We start from the raw sequence: 14,418 nt of genomic DNA on the forward strand, positions 1-14,418 counted from the left end.
TTGAGATTTCAGTAACTTTTATTGAATATATTCAGAATTCCATTAAGCCAACACCACATGTCGAGTCAATAACCCTTAAGAAGTCTGCCAAAGTCAGACTGGTGTACAATTAAATACAAAAGCCAGATTCTGTTTTATATATAGACATGTAAGAAGTAGCAATAGTGTGCAACATTTAGTTATTAGTGCCATGAATACTACTAATGTCCTATCACTCCCCTCCATGCAATCACTCAGTCCTCTGGTTCCAGTCCATCCTCAGTACCCTGAAGGGGGGGAACCCGGAATTCTGCAGGCACCCAGTCTGCATTCAGGCTGATAAGTGCAAGCCTCTCTTGAAATTTGCCTGATCCAAACAAGCCTTCCACATCAAGAACCAAATCTGCGAAGAAAGTGGTGGCAGGACATGAGAAATACTGAAATGCCACTTGGGAGAGGAATGGCCATGCATGCTGCTTGGCATTCCAGTAGACCAAGGGATCCAAGTCCAACTGGGTAAGGTCAATCTGGTCCTGCAGGTAGGAGTCCAGTTCTTGCCTTGCCACCTCCATCGCTTTGCAATACATGGACTGGCCTTCCGTTTCAATAGAAGAGGAAGCTGCATGGTCACGGAAGGACCTCAAGTATTCCTTCTCAGTCAGCAGTATCACCCTCGCCTTCAACTGCTCCCTGCCCAGCTCCACATCTCCTTTTGAATATATAAATGTGCAATCCCTGAAGTGTGGGTGCAGGAAGGCTGCATTCTGGTAGATAATGTCAGCTCTTATTGTTTCTAGGTCTCTGCTACTTTCCAGAGATTGCAGCAGCTCAGAGGCGAAGCGGACAAGTGCAGAAGCAGAAGCATCTCTTTCTTGCTGCAGCTGTTGGAGAAACCCTTTTATCCTGCTGTTTGGCACATGCAACACATGAAGGATTTGGCCCAGGGTAGCATTTCCCTTATTAATCATACTGATGGCATCTTCAAATGGTTTCAGCAGGTGGACTAGATGGTACATCAGACTCCAGTCCTCAGGTGCAAGGTTGAGGCCAATGTTCTCCATGTAGTCACGAAAGGCAGGTTCCTGAGCTAGAAGAAGTTCCACCACATGAAGGATGGCTTGCCATGATGTTGGCATCTCTTCTGGCAGCTGTTCATGAGGGAGCCCATATTTTGACTGCAATTCATGCAGGCTGACTCGATCCTCCGAAGAGAGATGGGATTGCCTGCAGATGTCCTCTAGGACTTGCAACCACTCAGTGGGAGATCTTTCCATCACGTCTTGCAGCAGCCGGCTCAAGCATTTTGCAGGGCAGATAAGAGGCCCCAGACAAGAACCCTCTACCTCTTTTGCCAATAACCAGCTGGTGGTGGTCACATACCCCATTTCCAGCCGCAAGGGACGGAGCCACCTGGCCCTCACCTCTTCTAGTCTGAGGGCTATTGTTCCTGGCATGTTGTTCTCCTGCACCTCGAACACGGCCGCCACTGCCAGGCGCCTGCAGAGAACACCATCAATGTCTGTAACCCAGTGTGCCAGAAGAGACAAGTAGCATGTTGGGTCAGTGGCCAAGCCACCCATGGTGAAGTGGACTACTGAGCAGAGAGACCTCTTCAGGTCTTGCTCAATTGCTCCATTGATGCTTTTTTCCAAGGCTGGCACAGCTTGCTTTTCAAAGAAACTCTGTCCGGGCACCTTCCACTTTGGGGCCACGGTACGCATCAACTTCCGGAATCCATGAGTATCGACCAGGGAGTATGGGAGCATCTCATCTACTAGCATCCAGGCACATTCAGTGTTGTACAGTACTGCAGTTGGGTGTGTAGGACCCCAGTGCTTCAGTGCCCCATCTGACTCCTCACTGGCTTGCAACTCTGCAGCTGCCAGTGCAGTTTCTTGTGGGGGTGCAGCTTTCTGGGACAGAAGATGTGGGTGGTAAAACAGCAGGTGCTCACGTAGGGGGGCTTTGCACAAATTCTTGGAGACGTCTTCTTCCACGAGCTGAATTTTGAGGTGGCACATCTTGCACACAGCCACATTTTCTTCTGTTCTGTGCAGAGCAAAGTGTTGCCATTTTTCAGAACTGGGTTTCCTTTGCCTTGGTGGTAAACTGGGCAAGGTTCTCAACTGCTCAGCTGCAGAAGCTTGTGTGCCTGGGAGCAAGGCTTGGCCACTCTGGGGCCCAGGGACAGCAGTGTTTATTAGGCAAAGCGATGATGCATAGTGCACGCTTGGGATTTCTGTGCTGACAGGCACCGTGGCTGCGATGGGGGCAGGGAGTGATGCAGGTCTGGCTGGCAGGGCTAACCCATGACTTGTATCCTGCTTACCCACCCTCCTGGATACAGCTCCCTCCTGAGAGCTAAGAGGCTGCACATCCAAGAACTTGTTAGCTTGTGATGACAAGTAGGGTAAATTGACATATTCCACGGTCTCCTTGCTCTCCAGCTTCACTCCTGAATCAGGAGGATCGGTTTGGCGTTCACTCTCATATGCCCCATGATCTTGGAGGGGTGCAACTTGAGGCCTTGGGGATGTAGGACCTCCAACTCCTGGAAAGGGCGACTCTTCTTGCATGCCACTGGAGCGCCTCATGGTGAAAAACTGCAAAGACAGAGGCCAAGTTTAACAGAAGTAGTAACAATTGAACTGTTTTGTATACACACACTCCCCAAGAGCTCCTCTGCTGCAGTAACCAAGAGTGATACCTGTGAATCAGCCAGCCTCCAGTTCTTATGTCAGCCAAAATGTACCCTCTGGCTAGCAATACCATCAGGGTAGATAGGAGCCCAAACTTTCCAGCAGTTCTACAACTTTAGAGGCTACTCCTAGAAAAAGCTTCCTTTGGTGCCTCTGTTTTTGGAGGCTGCCTTTGAAAGGTGGTGTTTTCTTCTGCTCCTTTTGATCATGTTGTGGTTTAAGCTACCATTTTAGTAGAGGGGAGGAGCTTCAGTGCTAGAAAAGCAATATAGGCCTCCATTAGTAATAATTCACTGCTGTGAAAGAGAAGAAAATCCCTGCATGTCTTTAGTCTCTTTTGCTGGTCAGTGACTGAATAAACCTATATCTATCTATCTTTAGTCTGAATTAAGAAGAAAGAAGAGAAAATATACTGAGAGATTCTATAGGGAGACACTAAATGGGAAGAAGAGCCACCAAGAAAAAACTTCATTATGGTGCAAGAGGAGCCATATGGAACATCTGATCAACTCTACAAACTCCACCACAGACTTGGTAAGGTGTTTTTTGAATGAGTGAAATCCAAGTTGCTTCCCAGCTGTAGGCTCCTGCTATTCCCAGGTATTCACTACCCTGACACACTGCAGAAAACTAGGTAATGTAGTAGTGTGATGGGAGTCACTCTGAATTGGTTTAGAACTGCATTACCACAACTACTATTTCATTCCTCAGGCTAACCAACAAGCCACTGCAATAGCACATCCAACTCTGCTTAAATTCCTTCTCTCTTTCTGTCCCTTTGCCTAGAAAACACATACACAACAGATACACAGGTCAGTAGCTGCAAATAGCCAAAACCTGTAGGGTCAGAACTTGATTGGGCTCTTGTATACTTCTAAGAACTGTCTGGCAGAGAGAGGAAGAGAGAAAGCAATTAGGGGCAGCATTTCTCCATCATACCACTGCATTAGGGGAAGCTACAATCCTGGAGTTCTCCTTCTAAACCTACAAAAGTCCCTAGAGCTAGAAGGTCAACAAGCCAGATTGCTTCTTCCATCAGGTAAAACATTGCCTCCCACCACCTCAATTTTAAAAAACCCTAAAGAGCTACTTACATATTTGTTTCATCCAAGACCAAATCCCATGAGAAACAGCCTTGCAACAAATGGCTCTCAAAGGTAAGTGGAAGAAGCTCTTCTTATACTGAACCCAAGATTGGCAGACCTGCAGGATTCCACCAATCCCCTGACAGCAGAGAAAATGGCAGATTAACCAAGTCTCATTGAACTGATTGGGAAAGGCATTCAACACCTGGGGCTTTGGGCATTGCTCTCTACTCAGTGTTTCAGTCTGGGTGGACCTTAAGTAAGAGGGTAAGGAAGGAGGCAGGAGTAGCAGCTCAGAGACACAAAAGAATTGGCTCAGGAAAATAACAACCAAGTGAGAGAGTAGGGTAGATATAGGGTAGAAGAGATTTCATAGACTTGTTCAATAATAAATCAAGGGTGATTTTTAAAAATTGGGTTTATAAAATTCCAGTCTGTCTTCCAATTGGTAATAAACATATAGAGCTTGCCTCTACTGAATCAGCATGTGATTCTATTAAAGCAAAAGCACATGCCTCAATTAAGTGGGGGAACCATTTTTACAGAGATAATTATGGGTGTGGTGGCCCCAACAGAGCTCCAACAAGTGAGGAAATTCAATAGCCCATGATATTCACTCCAAGGGGACAGGAGACCTCACGTCCAGTCTGAAATATTGTACTCAAAATCATAACCATAGGAACACAATTTGGCTAGGTCCTCCTCGGTCCTCCATGTGCCAATCCACTAGCTGCATAGTATGGTGACAACAGTAAAAGCTGGGCTTTTGTGTTACAGCAGTGTTATAGTACAATTGGATACTGTGCCTCTGAGCATATAATGAGTGCTGTTATGTCAAGAGGCAAGAACTACAAGCCATCCTCCCCACCTTGATTTGGGCCCAGTGGCACTATTAGCTCTGAAGGGGCCCGTGTGCAAGATTGAATATGGGCCCCATCAGATCATTTCCCCATAGGGATTAATGGGAAACACAAAACAATTAATAACTCCCAAATGGCCAGACAGTAAGCTCTGAAATTTAGCAAAACGTTTTAAAATGATGATAGAATTGCGTGTCCAGAATGTCAAGGATAATGGTTCACAATGATGTTGATTTACTGATTTATTTATTTTTAAAGTCTCTAAAACTGTTTTAAAATGACATGACTGCTTTGTTTCATGGCAGAAAATCACCACACATTCTGGAACTGAACCCCCTACTCTGTCCATCATCCAAGCTTCATTTTGAGGAAACTATTTCTTACCTTCATATAAAAACAGTAGTTCACCCATTTTTGAACCCCATGTTAAAGCTCCAAAATGGATGGGCAGAAACCATGGGGGTAGCATGAAAAAGATCTGTTCACTTGTTGATTTCTAATGAATTTTCAAATTTATTTGTTTAGTATATTTGTATATCATCCCAGACTTGCATCTCTGGGTAGCTTACAACAAACCACATAATAAAAAAAATCAGTTAGAAGATTAAAACAGTTGAAAACAAACTCACAACTTAAGAACCTAGTTAAAAACTTGGGTGAACAGATGTGTTTTAGGCATCTTCTTAACTTTTCAGAGATGGGGAGGCTCTTACTTCAGCAGGGAGTGAATTCCAAAGTTTCAGGGTGGCCACAGAGAAGGCCCTCATTAGCTTCCAGATGAGCCAGTGGCAATTGCAGGTGGACTTCCCTGGATGATCCCAATAGGCAGTAGAGCGCATAACACATTCTCTTAAATAAATCAATTAAAGAGAGAAATAAAGATGATACTCATTGTTTTCTTTTTAAAAAATCAACAAATCAATGAATAGACTGATCTCCTTGAACATCCACACATGTATTTATATCATCATGTTGGGCCACCATGTGAAGTTTCAGAGATTTCTTCCAAGCCATCCAGGAGTTATTTTTGAGTTCCCCATTAACCCCTATGGGGAAATTATTATTTATGTCAGACATTTGGGTGTGCCTCCACCTAGTGGTGGCCCGTGTTCCTTGCACATGTTTGCTCTGCCACTGTTTGGGGACTCAAAGAGCAAGTAGAAGGGTGGGTTCATGGAGGGCAAGTTGTTAGCAAACACCATTTGTGACATTGCACAGTATCATTACAAATCATATGGAATATCCATTAAGGCAGGGATTCTCAACGTGTGGGTCCCCAGATGTAATTAGACTTCAACTCCCATAATTCCCAACCAAAGGCCACAGGGGCTGGGGATTATGGGAGTTGAAGTCCAATAACATCTGGGGACCCACACATTGAGAAACCCTGCGTTAAGGCATCACCCTTAGATTCCAATTTCATAGAAACACAGGAAGCTGCCCTATACTGAGTCAGACCATAGGTCCATCAAGCTCAGTATTGTCTTCACAGACTGGCAGCGGCTTCTCCAAGGTTGCAAGCAGGAATCTCTCTCAGCCCTTTCTTGGAGATGCTGCCAGGGAGGGAACTTGAAACCTTCTGCTCTTCCCAGAGCAGCTTCATCCCCTGAGGGGAATATCTTGCAGTGCTCACACATCAAGTCTCCCATTCATATGCAACCAGGGCAGACCCTGCTTAGCTATGGGGACAAGTCATGCTTGTTACCACAAGACCAGCTCTCCTCTCCCACAAGACCAGCTCTCCTCTCCCACAAGACCAGCTCTCCTCTCCAGCATCTATGTTGGAGATGCTGCCAGGGAGGGAACTTGGAACCTTCTGCCCTTCCCAGAGCAACTCCATTCCCTGAGGGGAAGATCTTCCAGTCTCATTCATCCCTATCTGGAGGCAACTTGGAACTTTCTGCATGCAAGCATGCAGACGCTCTTCCCAGGATAGCCCCATCCCCTGAGTGCTCACACATGTGCTCACACATGTAGTCTCCCATTCAAATGCAAACCTGAGGGGACCCTGTTTAGCAAAGCAGACAATTCATGCTTTTTACCACAATTCATGCTTTTTACCACAAAGGGGACAATTCATGCTTTTTACCACTTCTCTGTAGCCGCTCCTAGATTGTGGAATGTGCTCCCTGCAGACATCTGTAATTTGAATTTTTTATTGAAATTTAGGAGAGCCCTAAAGACCATCTGTTTCGTAGGATGATCCCTGATTCTAGAGTTGTGAGAGAGGGAGAAAATTATATATCTGCCCACTCTCTCTACATCCATGCACAATTATATAAACGTCTACTATGTCCCCCAAAGTCACCTCTTTTCCAAACTAAAAAGCCCCAGATGCTGTAGCCTTGTCTCATAAGGAAGGTGCTCCAGGCCCATGATGATTTGGGTTGCCCTCTTCTGCACCTTTTCCAATTCTAAAATGTCCTTCTTATGATATGGTGACCAAAACTGCACATAATACTTCAAATGTGGCTTCGCCATAGGTTTGTATAATGGCATTTTAATATGTGTTTTCTGGCATCAACAAGGCTTCAAATAGCACAATAAAAGCACACCATCTCCTCCTAGCATTCCCTCTCCTATCAAATTGGGAGCTTTACCCAGGATTCCCCTGTGTAAGGGGCCTTGGGAGGAAGGCTTCTGTTTGTGGTAGGAACATTCCAACCCTTTCTGCTGGCAATTCTTGATTCAAAGTCTTTAAGGTTCCTTTCTGCTCGAAAAATTCTATGACTGTAAATATCGTCTAGCTATTACCTTAAAGGAAAGTTCTCTGATGCTGTATGAGGATGATATAAATGGGAGTGAATACCATATCTTAGACCATGTCTTTTGGGGTCCTTATATCCTGAGCAAATTTAGCAACATACTGTGATGTCGTTTGCCATGCATTAGACCCCAGTAGATTACATAATAGTGACATAATCCATTTTGACTGGGTAAACCATTCGGGCAATGAGATTTATCAACCCTAAGCATTTCATGTTCCTCCTTTCCTATGTGATGAATAAACCATTCCAGGTTTTACAGGCAAGTCTCAAAGTCCTGCTCTTGGGTGTACTCAAGAGTAAATGTGTGAGTTCATATTAAGAGTGATGGCTATTGGCTGATAACGAGAGATAAACATGCTCCTCAAGAACAATCAGAAAAGCCTGAAACATAGGTTGAGGTGGATTGCTCCCCTCTCTTCAAATCGTGTTTTTGCAGCAGCTCCAGTCTAGATGATCTGTCTGCTGTCCATGGTTGGGCAAAAGCTTGTATCTCCTGGAGCAAGTTCTGTTGCTAGAAAGAGAGAATGCAGCACTCAGAAAAGGGACCACTCCCATACCAGGATTTTTTGACATGAGACCCATAACATTTTTACCTACATTCTCCCCAAGGTGGAAGTTCCTCTGTGCTCAGTGGGATTTACTTCCGCATACACATGCGGAGGATCAAGCTCAGGAGGATTTGAATGCCGTGACCTCAATCCACAGTTATTTCATCCTTTCAACCCAACCCCAACTCCTGCTTGTGTTCATATCAAGTTTGGGGTGGTGTTGCCCATCTCTGGACGTGCCTCAAAGATGTGGATTAAATCTGGTATTTTGAAGTAGCTTCTCAATGGGAATGAACAAATGACCTTCCCACCAGAGCAGAAGCACATACTGTTGGAGATTTCCAGAGACGGTGTTGTAAGAAGGAACAGAAGTGCTGGAAAAGGAAGAGCAGACTAAAGGAGCGGCTGGTGAGATTGACTCTTAGGGTCCAGTTCGAAATCGGATAGCTGGATGGGCTTGTCCCAATTTATTTTGTTTTTTGCTCTTATACTTACTATCATTTTCTAAAAGAAATACTTCAGAAACTATTGCTAAAATTGGATTACTCTTATTTTCCTTTTTTCACTTAATTCAGATCTCATGTGATCTCTGTTTTGTGTTCCGCCCCCCACTCTCATTTGCCATAACACTTTACCTAAGTTTGGTACAAGGCAGAGATCTGGCGGGCTATTTATTTAGTGTAGGCAGCCAGGGAATAAAGACTTCCACTGGGTGGCAGCAGAAAAGCCTCTCTAATTACAGGACTAGTTAATACTAGGCCACGACACTCCCAAAACACAATAGACCATTAATGCAGCTCTATGTCTTTCTTCCCTACCACCCACAAGTAGATTTCTAAAGATAAGAGAAGTAAGGACCATACTGTGACCAGCCTACCAGCCTCTTCTGAAATGCTGGATGCCTTTTATTTGGTGGAGTATCAGTGGAGAACGTCTCCATGGAGACGTTCTTCACTGATATCACTGGAGAACATCTAAGAGAGCGTCTTTTTCACTTTTTCATCATAGGTTTCCGGACAAAATACAAAGTGCTAGTTATAACTTATAAAGCCCTGAACGGCTTAGGCCCTGGGTATCTAAGAGAGCGTCTTCTTCACTACGAGCCCCACCGCCCATTGAGGTCATCTGAAGAGGTCCATCTCCAGTTACCGCCAACTCGTTTGGTGGCTACACAGAGAAGGGCCTTCTCAGTCGCTGCCCCGAGATTGTGGAATGTGCTCCCTGCTGAGATACGATCCTCCCCATCTCTGGCAATTATCAAAATACACCTGAAAACTCATCTTTTTGCCCAAGCTTTCTCAGCTTCCTATTTTTTTTTAGGTTTTAATCTCCGGTTTATTTTTAAAATGTCAAATTGTTTTAAGGTTTTTGTATGTGTTTTGAACTTGTTGTATGCTATTGTTAACTACCCAGAGATGAAAGTCTGGGGCAGTGTACAAATTTGATAGATAGATAGATAAATAAATAAAAATAACCTGGACAGCTCTAGCAGGGAGGGGCTAAGTAGCCAAGGAATTAAAGCTGGTTCGGGGTGGGCAGTGGGCACCAGTTCAGGAGCCCCTGGAGGTTAGAACAAAGCAGGATCTTCAGCCAAGGTAGCCCCACCTGACACTTCAGAGCCATTCAAAGGAGGCTTGTCACAACGTAGGACAGAATGGGTAGCACCCCCCACACACACCAAAAAATAAATAAATCAGCCCCACCAATTTAACTTATTTTGTGGTTGTGCTGCTGCCCTGCCTTTTCCTGCAGCTTTTCTAGCCAAGCTGCAATATTTACATAGATTGGGCGACGGTACTAGGCTCCATTGAACAAGCTGGGCACCTGTCAATCATAATTTTCATCCAAATGAGGCAGTAGCCATTGGGACGGCTTGGCTTTGTTTTCCAAAGTTGGGCAGGGCTTAAAAGGCCATTCTGAAGGCACTGTGCCAGGCGCGTAACAATGATAGGGCAAGGGGAGACAGTTGTCTGGGGGCCCCACTGCCTGGAGGAGCACCCCAGGGGCACCTCATGTGACTCCCCATTGCCCCCTGCCCAGCCCCATAGCCTCTCAGCCACTTGCCCTCTTCGCCATCTCTCCTGCTTGTTCTGCTGGCCGGCAATCGAAGCAGCAGGCAAGCGGCAAAGAGCTCCTTTTCTCCCGCCTCTCAGCTGATCGGCGGGTGGGCAATGGGGCTTCCACGGAGGCCTCCGTGTAGGCCGCAGTGAAGCCTGAGCTCGAGTAGGGCCCAAGCAAGCCAGGAAGGAGGAGGCAGCCAGCGTGTCCTCTGCAGCAGAAGACCCCAGACCAGCATCTGCTTAACCCAGACCAGCATTTGCCAGGTAGAGTGTGAACTCCTTTTTGTGTTTACCTTTCCCGCCCCCCCCATATATAGGGATCTGCTTGCCATAGGGCTTGGATATTGGGGGGGGGGGGGAGAGACCGAGAAGTCTCTGAATATTTATTTTGAAACAGCTTGGAAAATTTGCTGACTTAAAAAAACTATCTAAAAAGTCCTATAAGTGGCTTGTTTCATGGCAGAAAATTGCAGAAACTTCTGGAACAGTATTTTATTAATTTTATTTATTCATTCATTCATTTATAAATGCAATTATGTTCAAGTTGTTTTGCAACCCAGAAGGTCTGAGTGAGAACTGTGAAGCATGTGTGGTGCTTTTATTTTATTTTTCTTGTGTGTGAACTGCTCCCCAATAACTTGCAGGGACTTCAGGGTCAATCTGGCCCACCTGTGAATGCAGCACCTCCATTCCAGAGGAGATGTGTCTTAAAGGGCTTTAAAAGCCTCCTGTGAAAAACCTCCTGCAATCAAACTTGACTGCATTTGTTCAGAATTCTGAGAAAACAAACAGAGGCTCACCCTGCATGGTTGAAAGTCTCCTTTGCTAATCTGCAGCGAGGGGCCCATTTTAATCATTCATCTTTCTCGTGTGTTCTAGGCATTAAAAGTAATACAAATGTATAGTACTCGATGTATATCACTATATATTGTGACGTGTGTGTGTGTATTCAGTGAAATGTATTTGCAGGCAGCATACTTATTTTGGAATATCAGACTTAAATCCTTGGGGGCCTGGGGTGTGCGGAGGCCCTGGACTTTGGGGGGGGGCCATTTTAAAATCTTGTCTCTGGGCCCACTCCAACCTTGCTACGCCCCTGCACCGTGCTGATTGCTGGCTCTGACGGCCAATCAGAGTGGCCAGAGGGAAGTCTTTGTCCTCATTTCCAAAGGAAGAAGGCGGCAGCCATTTTTGCACACAGCAGAGTGAGTGCTAGTGTTTCACTCACTCTCACATGGCTGGGCAGTAGGCTCTGAACTCTTCCCCTCCCCAATCTGCAAGAAAGGGTTGCTTTGTTTGCAACCCTTATTCACGGGTGGTTCCACCTTTGTGAAGGCCGGGGGGTGGGTGCATCTTTAAGGGTGGGAGAGGGTGCACTTACCCCTCCCTCCACTTCCCCACCACCACCAGGGCTCTTTCTTCTTAAATTCCATTGGGGTGGCACCTTACCTCCCTTCCACCTCGTTTCCCCCTTTAACCAGTACCCAGACGTAGGAAGGAGTTGTTGGGGTGACATTTTATTTTGTGGAAGGAAGGACAATATCAAGGGGGGAATTGGTGGGGTTGTTTTTAACATAATGGAGAAACTATGAGGGGACTTTGAATTCTTGGCTAGGGGAGAGCTGCCTAGGAGATGATACCTGTAGTTATTTCCCCTAACAGGAAATGGATTTCTGGCAGGACGGTCCATTGAAGGAGCAACAGATGAGGCTGATCTGTGGAAAGGCACCACAGAAGGGAGTTTGTCTGAAGGCGCTCTCTCCTCTATCCCAACCGCTTTGCTTTGGGGGTGGATGGCAAGATTGTGTGTGTGTGTTCTGATTTTGTATGCACTATGGTGTGTGATATCCACCACCCAGATATGGCTTATAAGGCAGACACCAAAAGGGGAGAAGTGTGACTAAGAGCAAGCAAGTCCTATAAGGGGCTAGTCTGTGAATGAAATGATGCTTGGAGTGGCTTGCGTCCCTGCAGTTCAAAAGGCTCCTGTCGTTGCTTCGGCTCCATTCCTGTCCTGCTTATCTTCTGACATTCTAATAAGAGAGTCAGCATTGTGTAGTGGTTAGAGTGTGGGACTAGGACTGGGGAGACCTGAGTTCAAATCCCCATTCAGCCATGAAACCATTGGGTGACTCTGGGTCAGTCACTCAATACAACACTATTGTATTGTATTGTATTGTATTGTATTGTATCTATAATGCCACTTGAACCCCAGTCCTAAGCACATTCACTTGGAAATAAGTTCTGCTAACCTCAGTGGAAACTGCTTCCAAGTAAAAAATGATAACTACTACATAGACCACTCCTCCGAGGCAGGCTGAAACGCTAATTTGGGGGGAGATGACTGGTCTACCTGCTGCATGAGACCCACCGCAGAGGACTGTTCTACCAGCTGACCCCAATTGGTAGGCCAGCTCTACCTGAAAAAACAGGCCTCAAAAGAGTGCTCAAAACACTCAAACCATTTCAAGGTTGCTTCATCGAAACAGCCAGCATCTCAAAAGCGATGACTATAACCAGAGATAAACATGCTCCTCGGCAATTCATGCTCCTCAGTTTTTTCTGTGAATGCGTCCCATAGTCTGGGGAAGCTACGGAGAAGGCCCAGCTCTGTGTCGCTGCTAGCTGAGCTGGTGGCAAGTCAACTGCAGGTGACGGCAGGACTTCGCCAGGTGACTTTGGCAGGCTGTGGTGCCTTCATGTAGAAGAGGCACTCTATGGGCCCAAGCCAAGTAGGGATGTGCAGAAAGTTGTGGGTTTGAAATGTACATTGTGACACAAAAGAGGCCGTTTTGAGTGTTTCACACTCGAAATAGAACACTCTTCAAATGAAGGACAGGTTTAAAGCTCAGAATGGAACAACCCCATTCCAAGTCTTGAGTGTTCTGAGTGCCATTTTGGAGGGCTGTTTTCCCCTTGCTGACTGCTTTTGCCACTGGCTTCTGATCTCCTTGCTTCTTGGTTGGCTTGTTATCAAACAAATCAAGTTCATTTATAGCAGGGATTCTCAAACTTGGGTCCTCAGGTGTTATTGGACTTCAACTCCCATAATCCCCAGCCTCAGTGGCCTTTGGTTGGGGATTATGGGAGTTGAAGTCCAATAACACCTGAGGACCCAAGTTTGAGAATCCCTGATTTATAGGATAACAAGCCAACAAAGAAACAAGGAGATTGCAAACCAGTAGGGGTGTGCACAAAACCGGTTTGCCCGGTTTGGTTCGAGTCTGAACTGGACTCGAACCAAACCATGTATGTTCAGTTTTGGCCCCCTCCCCAAAGAGAACCCCCCCCCCCAGCTCAGCTCAAATTCAAGCCAGTTCGGAGGGTTATAATGTTTTTTTTTTTTTAAAAAAAAATCACCGCCTCCAGAAGGCACAGACCTCCCTGGGATCAGAAATGGCCCAGTTCAGGCTGTTCTCAGCCCTTTCTGTATCTCTCTGCATTGGCAGTGGCCATTTTGGAGGCTCCCACACATGTGCACTGGCCATCTGTCTGGCCGGGTTCACACAAATGGCCAGTGCGCATTTGGTGTCTACCAAAATGGCTACCACCAGCATACAGCGGCCCAGAATGTGCCGGAAATGGCTATAACCGGGCCATTTGTGAATGTAGGAGGCCATCGGGGGGAGGGGGAACCCCTGGAGATGCCCTCATGGCCATGGCAGCACCCTCTGGAGGTGGTGAATTTTAAAAAATAATAATGTAAGAACCCCCAAACCAGCCCTGAAACAGTCCGCGGGGGAGGTCAGCTCAAACTTGAGCCGAAGCAGGCCAGATCCAGCTCGAGGGCGAGGCCTTGAGCTAGACCAGTCCCATGGTAAACCAGCTCAAGGTTGAGTCAGTTCACACATCACTACAAGCCACTCAGAAGCCATTGCCAAAACCAATCAGTATGGGGGAAATAGCTCTCAAAAAATGGCACTCAAAACACTTGAAATTTTCCACGTTGTTCCACTGGAAAAACCAGCTCAACCACTTTTCCCATTGGAACGTTCTGGGCATTTGCATTCAGAGCTCAGAACAGAACACAAATCCTGCTCTGTGCATACCCCTACTATATAGGTAATTACCTGCACTTTTTATTTCGCCCAGAAGCATACTGGTAGCCAGAGCAATGCTTTCAGCCCAGGAGTAACATGGTCTTTCCAAGTTATCCCAGCTGTTGCATGTTGCCCCAATTGAAGCTTCCAGACTATATGCAAAGGTAGTGCCACACAGAGCACATTTTAGTTGGAAAACTAGCCATTGTAGTTAGACAGCTTGTCCAGGGCTGCCAGGAAATCAAATGGATCAATTTCCATATAGGACAAACCCATGTAATCCAGATGTTTCACCAAGGTGGACAGTTAGTTCTGATTTCCACAACTCTGCCTTTTCTTAGACAATGAGTTTTCTTAGACGTTTCTTCTAGTACAAAGC

At 46.0% G+C, this 14,418-nt stretch overlaps 1 protein-coding gene and 1 long non-coding RNA gene across 5 annotated transcripts in view; one reads left to right on the forward strand and one right to left on the reverse strand.

The window, feature by feature from the left end:
• On the reverse strand, positions 1-3,921 carry LOC128324154 (zinc finger BED domain-containing protein 4-like). 2 transcript variants are annotated; one of them, XM_053248369.1, is made up of 2 exons: positions 3,773-3,921; positions 1-2,582 (listed from the first exon to the last, which is right to left on the reverse strand). In XM_053248369.1, the coding sequence occupies exon 2, from the start codon at positions 2,571-2,573 to the stop codon at positions 234-236; it is 2,340 nt and encodes a 779-aa protein (XP_053104344.1). In that variant the 5' UTR covers positions 2,574-2,582; positions 3,773-3,921; the 3' UTR covers positions 1-233. The 2 variants fall into 2 exon arrangements, with proteins under 2 accessions (XP_053104344.1, XP_053104352.1); XM_053248377.1 differs by lacking the exon at positions 3,773-3,921 and adding an exon at positions 2,687-2,918.
• The window catches only part of LOC128324166 (uncharacterized), a 26,238-nt gene continuing 14,890 nt past the window's right edge, over positions 3,071-14,418 (forward strand). Inside the window, exon 1 of one of the 3 annotated variants that reach the window (XR_008306702.1) lies at positions 3,071-3,212. This is a non-coding gene — a long non-coding RNA (uncharacterized LOC128324166). Of the gene's footprint in view, positions 3,213-10,089; positions 10,264-11,169; positions 11,205-14,418 lie in introns of those variants that run through there. The other 2 variants (XR_008306689.1, XR_008306699.1) reach the window with 2 other exon arrangements.

This window comes from Hemicordylus capensis, chromosome 1 (genome assembly GCF_027244095.1).
Source record: "Hemicordylus capensis ecotype Gifberg chromosome 1, rHemCap1.1.pri, whole genome shotgun sequence".
NCBI lineage: Eukaryota > Metazoa > Chordata > Lepidosauria > Squamata > Cordylidae > Hemicordylus > Hemicordylus capensis.

What these genes read in the sequence shown, in the direction of transcription:
- LOC128324154 (XM_053248369.1), bottom strand. Translation starts at nt 2,573, where the DNA reads ATGAGGCGCTCCAGTGGCATGCAAGAAGAGTCGCCCTTTCCAGGAGTT.